Source organism: Harpia harpyja, chromosome 3 (genome assembly GCF_026419915.1).
Source record: "Harpia harpyja isolate bHarHar1 chromosome 3, bHarHar1 primary haplotype, whole genome shotgun sequence".
In the NCBI taxonomy this organism is placed as follows: domain Eukaryota; kingdom Metazoa; phylum Chordata; class Aves; order Accipitriformes; family Accipitridae; genus Harpia; species Harpia harpyja.
Genome location: NC_068942.1, coordinates 1,826,634 through 1,846,011, shown reverse-complemented (window position 1 = coordinate 1,846,011; position 19,378 = coordinate 1,826,634). Strand labels below are relative to the sequence as shown.

General features: G+C 40.6%; 1 protein-coding gene across 5 annotated transcripts in view; it reads left to right on the top strand.

Moving 5' to 3' along the window:
• Nucleotides 1-19,378, top strand: part of NCOA7 (nuclear receptor coactivator 7) — a 98,665-nt gene that overhangs the window by 17,423 nt on the left and 61,864 nt on the right. For all 5 annotated transcript variants that reach the window (XM_052781154.1, XM_052781155.1, XM_052781152.1 and 2 more), the window contains exon 2: nucleotides 7,246-7,377. In XM_052781154.1, coding sequence (XP_052637114.1) covers nucleotides 7,328-7,377 — 50 coding nt within the window. In that variant the 5' untranslated portion in view covers nucleotides 7,246-7,327. The remainder of the gene's footprint in view (nucleotides 1-7,245; nucleotides 7,378-19,378) is intronic.

The window sequence follows — 19,378 nt, the reverse complement described above, 5'->3', positions numbered from 1 at the left end:
GTCAGTGGAGTTGTGTGCATAAATAAGGGTTATTCACCTAAGCAAGGGTTGAGTCATCAGCCTCAACTTCACCAAGGTAGAGAAGCTCTCCTAGGTTAGTTTAGCACCCTTCAGTTATGTATAATGGACTGGAATTTCTTTATAGAGCTTATTAATGTTTTAGAAGTAACATTACACTTTACATGGTAATTATAATGTAACTATATAATTGTATTAAAATAAGTGCATATTTATCTTGATAGCTTTAGAATAAACAATTTTTTGTCCATTCTACTGAATCTAACTTAATGCAATTGGTCTGTGCTGTGTTTTATTGGCTTGTGCTAGTGCTTTCCTGAAAGTTTCCAATCTCACTTTTACCTAGGTCAATCTGCCTGAAGAAAAGACTAAAAAAAGTTGTCGCTTACTCTTCTCTTTGCTGGCTGTGCATTTGTTACCGTTCATCTTGAGATGCTGTAGTGTTTATTCCGAAACTTTTATCTTTATTATTTGTCGTGAATGAGATTTTGTTACATGGCTTTGGTTTAGCAGCAATTTAGGATTTATTAATATTTTTGAGAGAGATCACAAGATTAGGTTGTATAATTTTAATAGTACTTAATCATCAGCCAATTTAACAGAGTGATTTGATGGAATTTGTTACAGTCAAATTTGCGACTTAGTTAAAGATTCAAAAATGGCAAGGATTGCCTGAAACTTACAGCAGGGTTGCACAGAGATGGGAGGTTAAATCAAATCACACACATGCACAGATGGAGAAAACAGTTCCAAACCACACGCAGACATGCAAAATAGTTCCGAACCAAACTGCAAATGCACACGCACAGATACAACAGTTCTGAACCAAATTTTACCCCCACCCCCCGAGGTTAACCTATGATTAAAGTTTCCCTTTTGTGAGTTTCGTGAATTACTGACTTTTATGTGCCGGCATTCATCAACAGACGGTCAGTGAACCTCACAGAATCAGGTCTTTAAGTCCTCATGAAATCGTTGACGGATGATCTTTCAATCCTCACGAAACCTACCCCGATAGGCGTCCCAGCTCAGGGGGAGACACTGGGTCACACAGCCCGCCGCGGTCCCGGAGAGCTCTGAAGGTCTCACCTTGGATCGCTGTTTTTAAGGTCTCAAGATGATTGGCTTTGGTCATTATTTTACATTCTGTCCACAATTTGTGCTGAGTCATTCTGATACACAATTCAGGCAGCAGATGGCCCAGGTGTGGCCAGGGGCTGCCTGGCCACCCCAGCCCCAGGCTGCTGCACTTGCCACTGAGATAACAGCACAGTGGGAGGGTTTCCCAAACCATGCAGGGCTTATCCTGCGATCTCAGAGTGGCCCAGGGAGGCTGCACCACCACACTATTACATGGAATGAAATACACTAGCAGAATATAAAAGCAGTAAAACTCAAGCTGGTTAGTCCAGTCAGTAAGGCATTAATGAAATGCTGCAAAGTTCAGCATTTCTCATAAGGTGCTAAGGTGCTTTCACTTTCATGTTTTTAAAAATGGGATGTCTGTTGGAATGAATGCTACAGTTGATATTAGTGCTTTGGCTGGTGAAGCCTGATGATATGCATTTATATGACCCAGTAGCAAATTATGTGTCTCTTCTTCTGTATTAACCTGTTTCTGTTGCCTTATGCTTAAAGGTGTTGTGTGTGACTCTATGCTGCAACCTTGTTGCTGTGTGTTTGTATGTATTTGCATCTGCACAGTGCCCTGGAAACGGCTTTGGTCTCACCAGAGGCACAGATAGCAACCCCCAAGGGTTCAGTTTCAGATATAATGCACTGAAAATACTTCCTCTCTGTCTGTGATTTGTTCTACAATTTCTTATTCTGCCAGCTTGATAGACAGTTTTGTTCTTGAAGCATTACATACGTATCTTTCCTTTTTTTGGTCTTGATATTGACTTGTTGGTGCAATCTTTCCCATCTCTCATGGTGCATTATTTTAGGGGTCAGAATTGGCATATGTACCCAGAAGACTTGTTATTCGTAAGACAACACTCTGCTGCAGAGTTGCAGATCTAAGCAGAATCGTTAGTAATGCTTCATGTCTGAAAATGACCTGTGGCAACATTTGAATGTTCATATTACAGCAGATGATAGTAAGGAAGCGTGCAGTGGTATGAGCAGGTGTGTGAACTGTTTATCTGTAGTCTCGGGGCAGAGGTAAAATAGAGAAACAAAAAAAACCCCTAACGTTGTGTGGGATACTGCGCCAGAGAGCTCGTGAGAGCTATGTGGTGTGTCTGGGCAGCATCCTGCTCCCTTGGCACAGTGGGGTCTCCCTCTTACATCCTTGGCGTGACCGTGTCTGCTTGGCTGTCTCACTGGGAGTCTTCTGCCTTAATCTGCTCTGTCTTCCCAACCATGGAAAATTTGTGCTTAGGCCTCTCACCTTCTCTGCTTTTTCACAGTATGATCGCTGCCACCATTGCTTGCTTTGTGGGGCCCCTGCTAAGGTACAGGATACTACCCTTGACTTGGTTTCCCTGAAGTCAATTCTTTGCATTTTTACATATTTCCTGAAGGAGCTGAGAGAGCCATTTAAACCTAGATCCTCAGAGGAGTTAGGCTTTTTATTTCCTTTTGTGGATCTGAGCTTTAATTTCTATGCATATGCTCGCAGAGCCAAATAAAGGTGAGACTTTGCTATCGGTCCCCTAAGTTTGTCAGTTTAAATTTTATACAGAAAACAGTAACTGGCTCCTTGTCAAAGTAGTCTCCTCCGTTGTTGTCATTGCTGCTGGTCCTTGAGGCTGGTTGGATTAAAGCTGGTGGGAGGATACTTGTACACGTTGCTTTCCCACTCTCATTTGAGCGTGTGGAGGTACTTCATGTACTTCAGTTCCCCATTTGCAAAGTAGAGAATTACAGCATTTTCCTACCTCATGTAAGGTTGAGAGATATTGACTCTACAGGGTCATGAAAATATATCTAGAGAATTGCATGATCTCGAACATTTTTGTTTCTCTGTGTGTCTTTCCAGGACCTGCAGTGGGCACAGATGGCCAGAGACAAGCTGTCAAGTCCATTGAATGTTCTAAAAATAATCAGGATATTTCATTGGATTCTGTATTGCTAGTGCTGTTGGATGTGCTGTTGTTCATGTGCAGTTTTGTAAAGTAATGCGCCCAATCGGAGGACTGATTGTTGATGCTTTAGAGCCAGCAAACAGGATTTCTGGGTGCTTACCCCTGAGTGCCTCAGGCAGGTCCTCTTGTTGTCTCATGAGAATGTAAACTACTTAAACTGCAAGTAGTAAGGTATATTATCCTTCATGCCTGAGAAGGGCGGGAAAAAAGAGGAGAAAAAATCAAAATAATTTCATAAATTTATCAAAGTCTTTAGAGGACTTAGGATGCTCTACTCATATATTTATTTATTTTTAATGTTCCCCTCAAAAATAAGTTCCCTTCCCCTTTGTTTATCCTCACACTTTGAACATCTTCCTCTTCTGCTGCTCTGAATGTGCCATGACAGGAGGCAGCTGTCCTGCAGTGCCAGGCGGCAGAGCGGGCAGCAGGAGCTGGAAGCATTTCTAGAGGTCTTGGGAGCGGGGGGGCAGTTGCAGTGGTGTGGGTACCCACATTCAGGAGTTCAGTCTGTTCCTGTTTTCTTTGTTGGTTTTGTGTGTTTGTTTGTTTGGGGGTTTTTGTGGCCTTGCTGGAGCATACCCACCCTCATTACAAACTCCCAGTAGCATCCCCCAAACTCCCTGGCAGCAAGCCTAAACAGGCAAAGCAAATATCCAGAAATATGCCAATATAAATGAAAAAATCCAGATCAGTAGGACTAACAGCAAAAAGTACAGTATATTTTTATGTATTTTGTTCTCTTCTTCATATAATTATCAGGTGCTGACATTGGCTAAATTTGGAGGATGGCAAATTTTTAACAGGACTCTTACTTAAATGCATTGTTTGCCCATCAGGAATATCTTTCCTCTTGAAGTTACCTAATAAAAGAATAGGCATTGCTGTAGACATGTAATATAAGCTTTTCACCGTCTATTTTTGTTCAGTGTAGAAAGGGTTATGCTGAGCCTGAAATTTCTGTAAAATCAGCTTTGTCATCATTTGAGTTTGGACTGTATTCATGATATGTGAGTAAGATGTCTGTCTCCCAGCATATAAATATCCCCCAAATATGTACATTTTTAATAGTCTGCCTGATTCAGTCTTTGTCTCTACCAGAAAGGAGCTACCAGGAAACCAAGATTCATTTTAATAATATATCCTTAATAACATTTTAAGCAGTTAATATTAATAAAGAATACCTGTGATTTCTTTCTTTGGAGATATCAAAGGACAGGTAGGGGGGAAGCGTGCAGTAGGTTTGCTTTTTTTGATATAACTTTAAAACATCAGTGACAACCTATGAGGTAAACGTGGCTTTTGTACTGTTACTGCTTAAATAACTAAAAATTGAAAAGGACCTTTCAGAAATACTAGTTTTCAGTAGCAATTACTGCAGGTTACGCTGTGATCCTCCTAGCTTTCAAGCTTTTTTCTTTTTTCGTTAAAGCCAACTAGTACATGAAAAAATTCCCAACAACAAAAATAAAATCAGAGGTTATGAAGTCAGCACTCAGCTTGCTTTTCCTAGTACTATATTTTCAAAGTATAATTTTCAACTTAAATATGCCTTCCTAGAACACCACCTTTGTTTCTTCTAAGAAGGTGAGCTAAATAATTTATAAGTCAACAGAGTGGGACCTGATGTTATTTTATTGTGCAAATTTTCATTAATTGGTGACTGGATATGAGAACCCTGTGAATTTTTACTAGCAAAAGAAAAAAAAAAATTACACCTGAATGCCTTTGTTACTTCTGGTCTGTGGATAGCATTCCCATTTTCTGAGTGCCCACCTGTTCTGAATAAAATTTTTTTAAGTTCTCGTTTTATTCCGCCTCGCCGTGTGAAAGGACTTGGGGTTGCATTTAGTTGATGTGGGAAGAACAGGCTCCGTACCCCTGTTGTCATTGCTATCTTTGTTTAGCGTCGATGAAAGCAAACAGCAAACCTGACAACTCGGCGAGCGGAGCAATGCCACCTCCTGCAGCATCTGCGGTTAGGTCCAGGCTGAAGCCCTACCTCCTCTCTCTTCGTGCCCCTCTTGGCCGAAGCGGGGGGTGGCTGCTCCAGCACTGGGCAAGACAGGGCTGCGGGCAGGTGGGGTTTTCTCCTCCTGCACTGTGCTGGAGCAGGGCTGGTATTCCCCTGGGTAGGGTCGGTAGATCACGGGAGAAGAGGAGGAGGACGAATGGAAGGAGCGTGCCGCTGACTTTTGCATGGGGTGAAGTCCCGAGGACGGCTCGTGTGGTGAGAGGGGCTCTCCCCGCCTCCCTCTTCTCCTTCCCATGGGTCCTGCTGTCCTCTTGGTTGTGGGTCTAATATTATCTCGGTGCTCCATGGTTATTTGATAGTCCTTGGTGTCAACATGAGACTCAACTCTGGCTCATCAGTGCCCTTGCTCACACATAGCTGAGGGTAGTGAAGGCAAAGCAGGCAAAGGGGAAAGAGTGGTTCTTCTTTCTTTGAACTCTTTGTAGTTTGCTATAGAGGTCATAGTTGTACGCTTTGAAAGATTTATTGTAACTCTAAATGCAGGGCTAACAAAGCAACTGTTTTTGATCTTCTGAAGATCTAAGGACCTGCCCCAACAGGGAAGATAAGGATGTATCAAAATTCCGAGGAAGTATGTGGTATCTTCATACAGACTGGACATCTGAGCAGGACAATTTGTTTTGATGCTATTCTTACGCTACTATCATGTAGGTTTCTGTGTCCGGCTGAAGACTGTGACATGCATTAACTTGCAGATATAAAATCGTATTCTCTTTATAAAGCCAAAGGTGTCATAGGCAAATCTGCCATTTAAAGAGTGAGTATTACTGTAAGACTCTACCTGATGCATAAAGATCAGAGAGACTAGGTTCTTTTTGATGCATTGGATGTATTCAAAATTAATAAGTAAGAAAAAGTGCATTTTTCAAGCAATGGACTTTAATTGCAGTGGACTAATACTCCATAAATATGGAGAGAAAATTATGGCAAGTGTTTCTGATAAAATCCAGCAGGATACCTTCTTGGGCTTTTTGAGTAGATTAGTCTGGTTTTGCTACATTATCTCTTTTGTTGACATCTGATAGTTTGTAGCTTATGATCTTTTAATGAAGGGGAAAATAATGGGAACTGATTACGTCCCAGAGGAATTTTTCTTCTTTTGCTACGAATCATAATTTATGTGGCTTCCATTTCTTTGTTTTACAGCCCATTAAACTGAAATGTTTAGTAGTAACTTCTGATTTGAACTTTAATCTGGAATACTGATAAAGAACTCTTAAGAAGTTAACTTATTTTGTGCATGTGCACAAGCCATTGGGCTAGGTTGAATGTGTGTTGGAGAGGGGAAGAGGATAAAACATCTTGGCAGGATTATTGGAAAGCAATTCATGTGGCATATCATTTATTGCAGTAATTGCCAAGCAGTTCTGAAATTCCCAACTTCTGGTTTCCAAGTGCCTCAGTACGACATTCTCCAAAGAGGTGGTGGAGGTGGTGATTTCCAGTGTTACTGGTCTCTCTTTTTTTTTTTTTTTTTTTTTTTTTTTTAACTTCTCAGAAAACCTTCCCTAGTCCTGTCTATCTCAAGGTGACTGCAGTTCATCTGGAGAGCAGGAAGTCCATCGTGTTTCTCTCTGTATACTTGTTTGAACTTGTGTATTGTTCACAACAGGCAAACCTGTGTGAAGAATGTAGATTGCTCTTTTTTTTCTTTACATTGCTTTAAAACTTCCTTATTTCTCACTGTTATAAAGAATTTTTATAAAGTGAACATTATGTATCTTTCTGGTTGTACTGTTCGTACCGGTTATTTCCAAAGCTTCTCTTGATCTTCCTGTCTATAAAACACATGAAACCAGGAAGATGTTTTGGTATAAACTATTTAACAGCTTGCAAACTTCCAGGTTTTTAAAACTTGCCACTGCTCTTTGAGTTACGTGTTTTGCAGTATCTTTCTTCCCCTGCTGGAGAAACTGGCCTGAGTGCATTTATTGTTTTTTGTCTCATTGTATACTAAATGGATATCCCATGGCAAACATTGACTGGTTAAAGTTTTACTTTGCTTGTCACTGGGTCAATTGCATTTCCAGAACCTTGTTGATTTTTGTAGGTGTTGTTGACATGTTGATTTATGAATTTCCTGTTTTTAAATGTTATATACAGGGGACTCTGTCTGGGTATGAAATACTGAGGGGAAAAAGAGATTCACGCTTGGCTGCTCACCTTGCCCATTTGACTGTACATAATGGAGACCAAGGAAGAGAAGAAGGAACGAAGACAAGGCTATTTTGCTCGGTAAGGTTACAGGGTTTATTTCAATGTTGATTAAAATGTGGAATTCCTCATTCTGCCTTTTTCACAAGGCTTTACGATTTTTAAAGCATGTAAAAAAACCCATGCTGCATTATGTATCCAGAAAGTGCTTTCCTTGCTGAGTCTGTAATGTTGGAGTGGCAATTTTTTCCTTTTGGGTAGTGAAGATAAACTTGAATTATAATTGTTATTTGTAACAGAAAACTGTTCCTGGGTACTCGATTGCAAATTGCAATTTATTTGAACTTCCAGCATCCAGTTCCTGAAGCGTGTTTATAAAAACAAGCACATCTAAAACATAAACATGTCTAAACCTAAAGTTTATCTTATTTCAAATAAAGCACAGACTAGTATTATCTCATGGGATAAGATCATCTAAGAAAGGGTAGTTATATGCTGATAGGTTAAGCTGCCTAGACTGTATCATCTTTCTAAATACAAGCAATGTTTTTTCAGTCAATCATTTTTATCATTTGGAATTCATGATTGGTGATTTTTAAGAAATAAGTGACGTTGATTTCCTGATAACTTGTCTTTGTCAATTAGCAAGCCTGTAATCATCTCTGAGCTCTGATGTACAAGAAGAACCAAAGCTCACTTACTCTTGGGGGTAGGAGGGGAAGGAAATCAGTATAAAAACCATCTTTGACTCAAAGATACTTTCTGCACCATTGAAGAGGAAAAGTGTATAGCCTTTCCACTCTGTACTAAATAACTGTTATTGAAACTGCACTAAAACACTAGCCATAGTGCATTACAGACATCTAGAGACATGCCTGTCGCACCACTTAGAAGTAGTAGCGTGGGGAAAAGTTGCAGCACTTCTGTATTGCTGTTCAGTTGGTAAGTAGTGATCACTAAAGACTTGAGGAAGTTTTGTGGTGAAGGACACCTGTTAATGCCAGGTAGCTTGCTCTCCATTTGAAGAAATGCAATTATGTGGATGTTGACAGAAAAGAATGTTGCAGTTTGGGATTTTGAGAAGGGGAAATAAAAAGTGGCACCTATAGCAGAGGAGGTATCAGGTAGGATAAAGCAGAAGTAGCTGAAGAGATTGTACTGAGGAACAAGTAATTTCTTGTTAAGGAGAGACTCAGGCTTTGAGACAGATGTCTGAGTATGATGCTTTAGTACTGAAGAGAATGTTCTGAGTCCTTTCTAAATACTGTCTGCTAAACAAAATGGAAAGCCACAAGAGTCCTTCAGCAAAGTTATTGACGTTTTATTTAATCTGTTTTGCAGCTTTCCTGTGTCATCTGTGGCTATTCTCTTTTAAAAATTCACAGGGGCGTTGTGTCTTGTATAGGCACAGGACATTAGGCAAGGGTCAAAAAGACCTGAAGTCCGTTCTTAGTTCTAGCACTTACCTATGCTATGTAACTTTGGGGAGGTCATCTGTCTCTTTCCCTCCTGGCTTGCATCTTTTTTCTTTGTGCAGGTTGCAGGCCCTTAAATTAAGTTCCCACTCTAAGCAAACCCATGTGTGATTTCTACAAGAACGTTCTTGCAGACCCTCAAGACATGTTTTAATAGGAGCTAAAGTAGGTCAGAAGGTGGTACGTCCAGCTTACCTTCATGTACATTGTCTGTGTGTGCAGTCAGGGACAGAAGCAGAACTGAATTTACATGTCCTTGATTTTAGTCTAGCACCTTAAGTCTAGCATGCTTCCTCTAGTGTCCCAGCATCCTGCAGATGAATGGTTTGAATGCTTTACGTGATGACCCATGTAAATGTCATATGAGTACCTGAAAATAGTAAGCAGCTTATATTGCCTTTAGTACAAAGGCAGTTCTAACAATGTCCCTACCTGTTTTTTTAAACGTTTTAAAATTTAGCTTTTGACTTGATGTAGACAGAAGTTCCCAGCTTAGGTGCCCGATATTGGGACACCGAGATGATTTAATCAGGTGCATGCTTTGATGTTGCTGTCAGTTATGGTTGTTTTGTGTCTTAGAATCTGTGGACACCTGTTCTGTCCTTAAATTTAAGCACCCAAGTTCATTGAGTTTTGGCCCTCATGCTGTTTTGTGTGCTATTTCAAACACCATGCTTTTCCTGCCAGCTTGGGCTCATATTTATTAAGCTAAGAGCAATCTCAGCTGATTGCCCAACACATGCACCTTTCTTACTTCCATTACTGTTTTTTTTCCCCTTACCTCTTATTACTGTTATGTTTTGTGAGCCTAAGATAATAATAGTATTTACAAAATCTAAATTTATGTATAGTAAACATTCTTGTGAGACAAGGACTCTCCCCACCTTTACCTGGATCTTGTTATTTTTGCCTATGATCAGATGTTCATGGGAGAAGACTACTGCTTACCAAGGAAGAGAAAGGAAGACAGGTTAGACTTTTTGCCAGCAGGAGAGAGAACTGTGCTCCATGTCCAGAGGGTGGGGAAAAGGGCTCTCCTCCACCCAGGGCTGACAAGGAGGATCCTGCTTATATCCTGGTTAGAAAGGAGAAAACATACATATTTGATGCTGATGAAATAAAATGTTTTATAGCTACCATGTGGACTATATTAATGAAAATACACAAATTTTGATAGAAAACCTCACTCTCTAATGTGAGGAGAAAGGTTATTCTTGTATTAACAAGGACAAAGGCATTAAATGAAAAATGGGAGGTGATAGCTCTTTCTCTTAAGCTCCTGCTAACAGAAGCCCAAGTTCTCTGTTGGCAGAGCAAGGGAACATGTGGGCATGAACAGCCAGATGAGCAGCAGCCTCTCTGCCCTGCCAGCATCCCAAAATGTCTGACTTCCCGTCAGAAGGTGGCTTTTGGCCTTCAGGCTAGTGTAATCTTGGCCCCTCGTGGACAGGTTTTGCTAGGGGTGGCACTCAGTGTCTGACTGGTTGCTAGCTTGAGAACCCCAAAATATTTAACGTGGTTAGCATGATGGTAGTTATGTGCTGATAAACCAGCTTCTGAACTGCTAGAGACGAAGCAAGATTAACGTGAAATAACTGTCTGCATCTCTGTCCCCCAGATTTATTCTTGTAAATAAGCTGGTTTAAACATTTATCCTTTTAAAATATTTAAAATTTCTCCATAGAAGAGAGCCACGCAGCCATCATATCTTTCCACTACAGATCTTCATGGTCCAAGTACCTCAGTTTCCCCGGGTCTCTTTCCCTCCCTATGGCAAGTGAAGCTGAAATAAAACCCTCACCATCCATTTTTGCTTCTTACCAAATGCTCCTTTACCCACTGTGTTTTGTGGTAGAGGGCTTATTTTTTGCCTTGGTTGGCAAGAAATAAAACAAGTAACTTTTCAAACAACAGAGAAATCTCTACGAAACTTTTTAAAGACCAATTTAGATTCCTTATGCAGATAAGATGTTACAGCTCGTGGGAGTTTAACAGGCAAGAAGTAAGAGTGTAAGAGTAACATGCAAGCATGAATTTCTCTTATGCAATAGGTCCTTATTTAAGACTGCTACTCCTACTTAAACGCTATTTCATGTAGCTAAGTTTTCTTGCCTAATTCTTCAGACCTTGTTTTTAGGCTCTTCTGTTGACTTCTGTGTCATTAGCTCCCAAATGGACCAATATTACTCCAGCTCTTGCAAAGAACTCTGTCTCCTCATGTTGTGAAGTCTGTCCTCGTATCCAGCAAGTTCAAAAACAAATGGTACAATGTAATATAGATGTACAATGGCACATCTATGTGTATTGGGTCCCTGACTCTACTGTGACATTTGGTGCTTTTTATTGTGATTATGTGCCCTTGAACCCTGGTACAACTTGGCATTTCCCTCTGCCTGTGCTTCCTTTATCTTCCCTCTCTCCTTACAGAGTGAAGAACCTCTTGCTTTTCCCCTGCCCATTGCATAGGGTCAAGTTCAGAGGTATTTCATCATGTGAAATGAATAGCTATTAAAATTCTAACTTAACTTAAAAAGAAATTATCAACATGAGCGATGTGTGTCACATGGAAAAAATTGCCTTGGATACAAATTGGTAGTCTGGAATGCTGAATCATAGAATCATTTAGGTTGCAAAAGACCTTTAAGATCATCGAGTCCAACCGTCAACCCAACACCACCATGCCCAGTAAACCATGTCCTGAAATGTACAGCTTGAATCTGGAATTACTTTGCATGCGCTGTTGTAATACTGGATATATTTGGACAAGAAGTTGTAGGAGATGAGAAATCACAAGGGAAGAATTTGAGTAGTTTCCTGAAAGAATGACAAAAGGGGCTCTTTCAGTTTCAAGTTTTTTGTGTCTTTTAACCTTCCTCGTTGTCAGTTACTTGGCATTTTCCATGCTTTATATGATCTATGATCTATGTCAAATAGCTCTCTACTACTTTCTTAGCAGAGAACAACAAATAAGTAGTGTTTTATTTGAAAAAATGTTACTTTTCAACAAGTAGACTGAGGTGCTGACATTAATTTTATCAATAGTTACATCTCCAGCTTGGGGTGACCTTAATCTGAAGAATGCTGTATAGAGATGAACCTTAAAACTGATACTTACACTGAATGATTTTTTTAGTAGTTTCCAGGGGACTTAAGAATTTTAGTTCTCAGTCTTTTTTTTTGGTCGCCACTGAGAGCCAGATTTCTGAAGTCAAAGATGAAGTGCTTGTATTAGGGAAAATATTCTCACTGGGATCTGGGTGCTTTTGTGTTTATTGAATTTACATTGGTCTTGTTACCATCATTCTTTTGAAGAAAAACTACATAAGTGTCTGGGACATGCTCCAAAGCCTGTTTGAGTAGGCGGAGACTCCCTTTAGCTCCAGATTGCTAATACTCTGTCAGAACCTGAAGCCAGTTGTACAACCTGATGTTCACCTCGTGTTGCCTTATGATGTGAATATTTAAGGGAAATAAAGGAAATCACAGCATGTTTTAATTTAATTTAGATTCTTGACTTAGATACCTAAATTTACATTCATACAGATTAAGATTTGTACATTAAAACCAAGATTTACAAAGGTGGATATGAGTGTTTAGGACGGTTATCATTTACTTGTTACCAGGCTCTAATTTACAGCTTTTTTCTTCTAATTATTTTTTAATACCTAAAAATAAGTAAAAAAACCCATACAATAAATGGTATACAGCATTCCAATCAAATTAGTTGTTTACAACCTAACATTAGCTTTCCTTTTAAACATTCACAACCCAGGATTCTTGACAGTAGGAATCATTAATACCTAGTTGCTGAGCTGTAAACAGCAAGCGTCTGGAAAGCTTAGCTGGAGAAGGAGTCATATATACTTGTCATATTGGTATGGTCTTTCCCTGGTCCTTGCTCCTGGCCGCTGTTGGAGGTGGGATGTTGGCTTGCACAGACCCTTGGTCTGACACGCTGTGGTCACTCCTTTGGTCAGCCTTTTGCATATTACAAACTAACAGGTTTATAAGTATCTCATTTGGAATTTTTCTGGCTTTGTTCTGTTTTATTCCCATGTTCAGTATTTGTACACTTCATATTTTTTATTCCTGTGGCTATTAAGACATAGGAAGATGGTGAAATGAGAAAAATGCAGCAAGCACAGAGGGAATATGTGGAAAGAGAGGATATCAATGCCTAGGAAGGAGGGAAACCCAGATAAGGAATATATGCACAAACATACTTTCTTGAGGGCATCTCCTATACGTGAGACTGTGTCATAGGTTTTTCAGTCAGGTGCTTTTCTTGTTGGCCAGGCTCATTATATCCATGCAACAGGCTTCAAATGTTGGGTGCTTCTCAGATCGCTATTTCTCCAGCAGTCATCTCCTTGCAATTGTTCTTGCTCTGCTGAGCCGAAGTGTTGATGTTTATTCAGGCTTCCTGTAGCACCCATAATTTATTTTTTGCTTTTAGAAGGAAAAGTTTCCACACATTGTTTTTAAAACAAACCGTCATGGAGGTTTATCTTGGGCGTGAAGAATAGTCAAGCCAAGATCCTGGAGATAATTAAATTTTTTAAGTGACTCTAGGAAACAATACATCATTTCAGCTCATCTGTAAAATGGAAATTTGTTAGCTCTGCTTCCAGACATATAAACATTACCTCACAATCCTGTTATTGAAACTAAAAAAACAGTTTGCATTTTACTCACAGTGTTGACCAATAACGTATGCCTGAGGCATTTTATTTTCTAAGAAAAGGCTGAAGATACCACTGCTTCAGATTTATGGGGTGCAGTGGGTATTATTTGCTCTGTTATTTAGGGGTGTATGTACAGAGTAGTTGATTTGCTATGTTGGATGCTGAGAGAAGCTGTAAAATATTTTCTGAAACATACACTATCATGGTTTGCCTTCCAGTTACTTAAAATGGAGGGGTTTCAATGTTTTAGCAGACTTTCTGCCTGCTGCTGTGTAGGTTAGTATTTCAGCTGTCCTTTGCAACTGTTGTAGTTTTCAGACATTGAAGAATGTCTAGAATTTCACAGACAGCAGCATGAGGAGCTTTTGAGTAGAGCTTTGGGAGGTTGGTCAGGTCCTTCAGATGCTTGAGACGCTCGCTGTTCATTGCTCACAAACTTACTGTTGTATATATATAAAAAAAAAAAGAAAGTTTTCTTTTTATCATAGGTGTAAGCCTGGAGAATGAAAGTTGGGGGGAAAATTGAACCTGCTTTTTCTGAAGAGTGTTGCAGTGCAGGGGAAAAGTGTGTTGAACAGCTTCTTATCTTGGGAGCTGCTTCCTCATCTCACGTTGCTGTTGCTTGCTGGACTCTTGAGGTTTTCATATTAGCGGTCTTGTAATTCTGTGGTGCAGGATGAGAGTCAGCAGAAGAGCATGAATTACCGTCCTCTATTTAGCCTGTGAATCACAGAATTATTCCCAATGTGATTGCTTCCTCTTGGAAGCATAAACAAGGCAGTGGTTTCTGCAGCCTCTGTGCTTTCCAGTGCTTTCATCCTCACGAGTAGTGGAGTCATTTAGGATTGAAGAAGAATTTTGTTATTGCATAACAGAGTTAGTGAAAGTATCTAATGGGGCCCTGAGGCTTTCTTCAGGGTTTTTCAAAATTTTCCAGTACCGGGAATGCTATTTATGGAGATACGAAGCTTGCATAAGACAGGAAGCATGGTTAATCTCACCCGTTCACTTCCCTCTGCATGTGAAGTGAGACTGGGTAACAGTGTGGGCTCTGTATAAAGAGGCTTTTTTTAGGAAGGAGAAGAAAGGCAGAGTTTCATGATTTTCTTGATTTCTTTGAGGGCTATATCACAGAATATACAGAGAAAAGAGTTTCTGTTTATTTATCTTCAAACATGCTGTCTCACACCAGAAATTTCAGAATTTTCACTAATCACTTTGAAAGGTATGTATAAGGCTGTCTTGTCAGTCAGCAAGCATACAATGACCTTGTATTTGCTTTTCCCAAAGGGACCTTTGGGTTTCTCTTTATCAGCCTTTAGAAAGAAACTGCAAAAAAAGAAACTTATTTAGCCTCCTTTTTAGAACATAAATAGTTACACGGTAGGCCTTTTGATGTAGGAGTCTGTGCAGTTTTGATAAGAGTTGCTATTAACATAGTTGTAATGTATTTTGTCATCTTCTCCTTCCCTTCCCTGTGGCCTGCAGCTGCGTATGCCAGGCACGAGGGATGTGCTGGAGGCTCCTGATGCGCTGTGCCATTTACCTTATCGCTCTTGGACAGACTTAAAGATGTTGTAACTTAAAGGCTATAACATTTGGGGGCTTCAAAAGATGGCTTTCTGGATAGGTGACTTTTTACTGTTGTCTGCAGGAAACTGATATAATTACCTTTATAAATTACACTGTGTTTCTGTAGTGTCTGCAGGTATGGTCTTGTCCCTTCAGCCTCCCAGATGTGTTTTCTCTTCTGCTCTTAGGACCTACTGCATAAAATTCTGCTTAATTCCAGTGAACTGTTTTAAAATTAAGCCTAGCTTAAATGCTGGTTTAAATTTAGCATTAATACTTGGCAGATGTGTGGTTCCACGGTCAATTTTAAAGCAATGCTGTGTAAGATGCTACCGAAAGAGGTGGTCCTACTCAGCCTTCTGGTTCTGCCACATCTCTTACGGATGGCAGAGCTGCCATCAAGGAGCTGCTGTGGCAGGAAGGCCCCTTCCAGAAGCAGCCACAGTTTTGTTTAAGTGACATGGAGGCACACACCTAAAGAGATGCCTAATGGTACTGACTTTTTGGTGGTGCTGTTAATCATCTCTTGCTCGTGCTCTGAGAAACCCCAGCTGTCTTACCACCTTGTGGCAGCAGTCCTGGCCAGCTCTCCTGTGCTTCATACCACGTGGTGGTAGGGAGTGGGCTGTATGGTATTTTGAGGAGGAGAAGAGTCAGCATCATAAGATATGTTAGAGTTCGCTGGACTGAAGAAAACCCAGGTTGATAAGAAGCGAGACATTCCCCTTCAGGGAAGGTTGCCGGTGTTTCTGGCCCACAGATGAAGTTGCCTGCCTTGTATCTGCTGCCCTGATTCAAGACTTTTGCCCGTTTGTTTCTGGCATGTGCCATGCTGGTGGGATGGTCTATTTCTGGTAACAGTGCTGCACATTTAAAGGGAAAGATAGGAATGATAGCTGCAGGAATGTGCTTTTGGAGAGAAGCAGTTTCTTCCCTTCTGTCCGAGGGATTGGAAGGCATTACATAGCTAACTAAAGAGAATTCTATTGGTAAGAGAAGAAATGCTGTGGATCCTGCATGGGGACACTGGGTGACTGCTTGCACTGTATTTGAACTATTAGTTGCATGTTCTGCAGTTTCTGTTGCGTGCCTGTGGGCATTGGGCTCCCTACTCCTGCCTCCCCCAGGACATGAAGCTTTTTCCCTCTTCTCTGGGGCTTTGGACAGGGTAAGAGGCTGTGTGGATATTCCTGACGGCATTAGGTTCCCCGTGGTGCCAGCCTGGTAAACTCTCATGCCCTCAGCATTAATCTCGTTTCCAGACGGGGTTTGGAAGGGATTTCTCTGCACCCCGCCCCACTCCTGCCAATCTGATTATGGGGAGGTGGGTTGTAAGTGTAGGTCTGTGATGGTTTTTTTTTTCTGTCCTACTCTAGTCTGGGCAGGGAGTGTTTCCTAGGATCATCTGAAATTTAAGCATGTATGTTAGCTATGCTCTCAGTCTCTCATGCTATTCCATTGAGGTCTGTGGGATTCGTCCTGTTGATTTGTGTGAAATAAAATCCCAAGGAGAGCAGCAGAACTAGTTAGGAATTTGGGGAGGAGGGAGAGAATTGTCCTTATTGTTGGAAAACCTTTGTAATGTAAATGAGCCATAAATCAGCTCTCTGAGTGTCTTAATGCACTGAGTATTTTCCTGTCAGACAGCAGTCTCTGGCACAGAGAACTTGTCTTGTATAGCACTTAATATACTGATAATAACTCCAGGTTTCTACCACTATTTTTCTGAACTCGCTGTTTTTATTTCAGTAGGTGTAAACTTAACATCTAGCCAATCGCAGGTGAACTTCGTTTAAATTATATTTTATGTTTTTGACATTACAGTGCATTTCTGTCAGCTGCTGGATTTTTGCTTTTAGTAATGCTTCTATAAATACATGGCTTCGAGGTGTTAATCACATGTTTCAATCAGACAGTCTTTAAAAATCAAATCTGCTTAAGCAGAAGATTTATCTGTATGTTCAGTATCTGTGTTAAAAAGATGATGCTCCTCTTTCCACCTGGACCACAGCAGGTGCTGCATGTAGCAGTTCTGCTTGCCTGAGGCTAAGAAGGGTGTGTTGTTATAGAAGCGTTTTGTGTTACAAATGCTGCCAGCCCCTCCTTCCCCTTTTTTTTCTTTTTTTTTTTCTTCTTTTTTTTGCAATCCCACGGAATGTCTTAAAACTACAGCATATGACTCTGGTCCCATGAACCGATGCGTTTGAGCAGTTTTGTGCCTATGAAGAATCATCCTGTTAGGTTTAACGGAACGATGAAAGTTGCTTGTAGGAACAGCGCTGTAGCAAGGGTGGTGGGAGCAGGTCCGAGGCATTGCTGCTGCAGCGTGAGATGCCAGGGCACCGGAGAGGAGGGAAGGCCAGCAGCTCCTCGCCCACCTGCCGCGGCTGGGGTAGGACTCAGCGTTCCGGGAAGCTTTGCTTCCCAGCCCAGAAGGGAATGGGCAAGGGGGGACAGTGGCCGGCGGCAGGACGGGGTGTCGCAGAGCACCTGCCTTATCTGGCTCTGGCTGGGTTTGCTAGGAGGCCGTTGTCCTTGAACGCTGCAGGGGATTGAAGATAGCTGGGCTGCTTCTCCCTGCCACCCTCCTGCTCCGCTGCTGTGGGGAGGAGGCAGAGCACCGAAACTTTCCGGTTTCCTCAGCTTATTATTCTAGTTTGGTATCTGCCTGAAGTGCGGTGGGACCTTCTGGACTTTGCGGAGTCCTGAGAACCTTCGAGATGGAGCAGAACCTCATGTCTTCCTGTCACTTCTTCTTCCATCATGCCGATGTTGGGCAAGATTTACTTTTTGCCTTTGTTTTTCCTCTGCAGTAATTGCTTCTTCCCCTTCCAATTATAAACATTTTGATCACGTGTTTAAAAGTTTCAGCTGAAGAGTAAATGAAAAAATCCAAACTATTTTTCAGTCAAAAATAAAAGCATAAATAATTTAATATTTGATATAAAAACCACAGAGAAATTTTAAGACATAGTAATTGACACACATTTTGTCTCTTACAGCAAACATAATGGAGGACCTGCTACACTAGTATAATGGTATGGCTACTGAAAAATATCAGACCATGCCAAATGCTCATTTTAGCATAAGGTGTACGCATACGAGAAGTTGCATTGGTACATGCATGCCATGTGATCGTGCCATGGAGACAGGCCCTACCCTGTCGTGTCATCTTTATACTTACGGTTAATGATCTTTTGACCGTGGTAATAAAGTGGTGCCATATTATTTTGCATAGAAGCATTGCTGCAGACACCCCCTTTGAGGGCAGGGTGATTATCATTCTCACTTATGAAATATCCATTGTATGAGACAATATCGCTCATTATTCCAAACGCTAAAGCTACAGATTCCTCTTTTCCCCACCCATTATCAGCATTGTTAGGTGTTTCTTTGAACTTTAATCCATGTAACAGGATCTTCAGTACACTTGGGCATTTCCTATTCTGTGCTGAGTGAGTGTTAGTTAATGGGAGCTCTATTCAGGAAGCCCATTAAACTACTCAATGTGCCAAATGGGTTATAAGTTGGTTGGGGACAATGAATGCAAACATAGAACTGAGACACACAGTCGGTTGGCTGAGATTTGGTTTTAACAATTACTCTGAAATACTTTAAGTAGAACCTTTCTCCACTTGTGTCATGATGCTTCTTGCTGTAAATTTTGTTCCTGAATAGATGAGTTTGCAACCTGTTTGTAAGCATGTACACAGCATCTCTTGTATTATATGCTCCAGATGTGATTAACAAAATCCCAGAGAAATACATGGTGGCATTTGGATAATTCTTGCGTCATCATGAAAGTTAGCATTTAAAACCATTAGTTTGGCTTCCTTTTTAGTGTTTTTTTTCCTTGTCCTGGTCTTCTCTATTAATAATAAGAAAAGAAGAAGTTGTGTGGTTTTTTTTCCTCTGTGTTTTTCTTTTTTAAACTACTTTTGTTTTGTATCTGTATTAAATTCATGCCATACGGAGTGGTGCAGTGATGCAGAGAGCCTTGACATTTAAATGTTAATTTTCAAAGTAACTTTTTAAATAAAAGCAAAAGCTAATGCAGACAGGTGCTTTAAATCTCGGTCCCCTCCCTCTCTAAGATATCCCTTTTAGTGGTCATTTAAATAAAGAAATAATTGAATTTTTTACTTTACTTTGATCACTGACTTCTTGACCATGGTTATTTTTGGATCCCCTGACCTTGCTGGTCAGCTAAGTCAGCCAGGTGACTTCACTTATTGAGCTGAGTCAACTTATTCAACATTAAGACCCTCTTTATGAAGAAAACAATGATTTTTTTCTCTTCCCTGCTGCTGTTGGAGAAGCAGTCACTGTTTCCTTGCTTTTTGCAGCAGG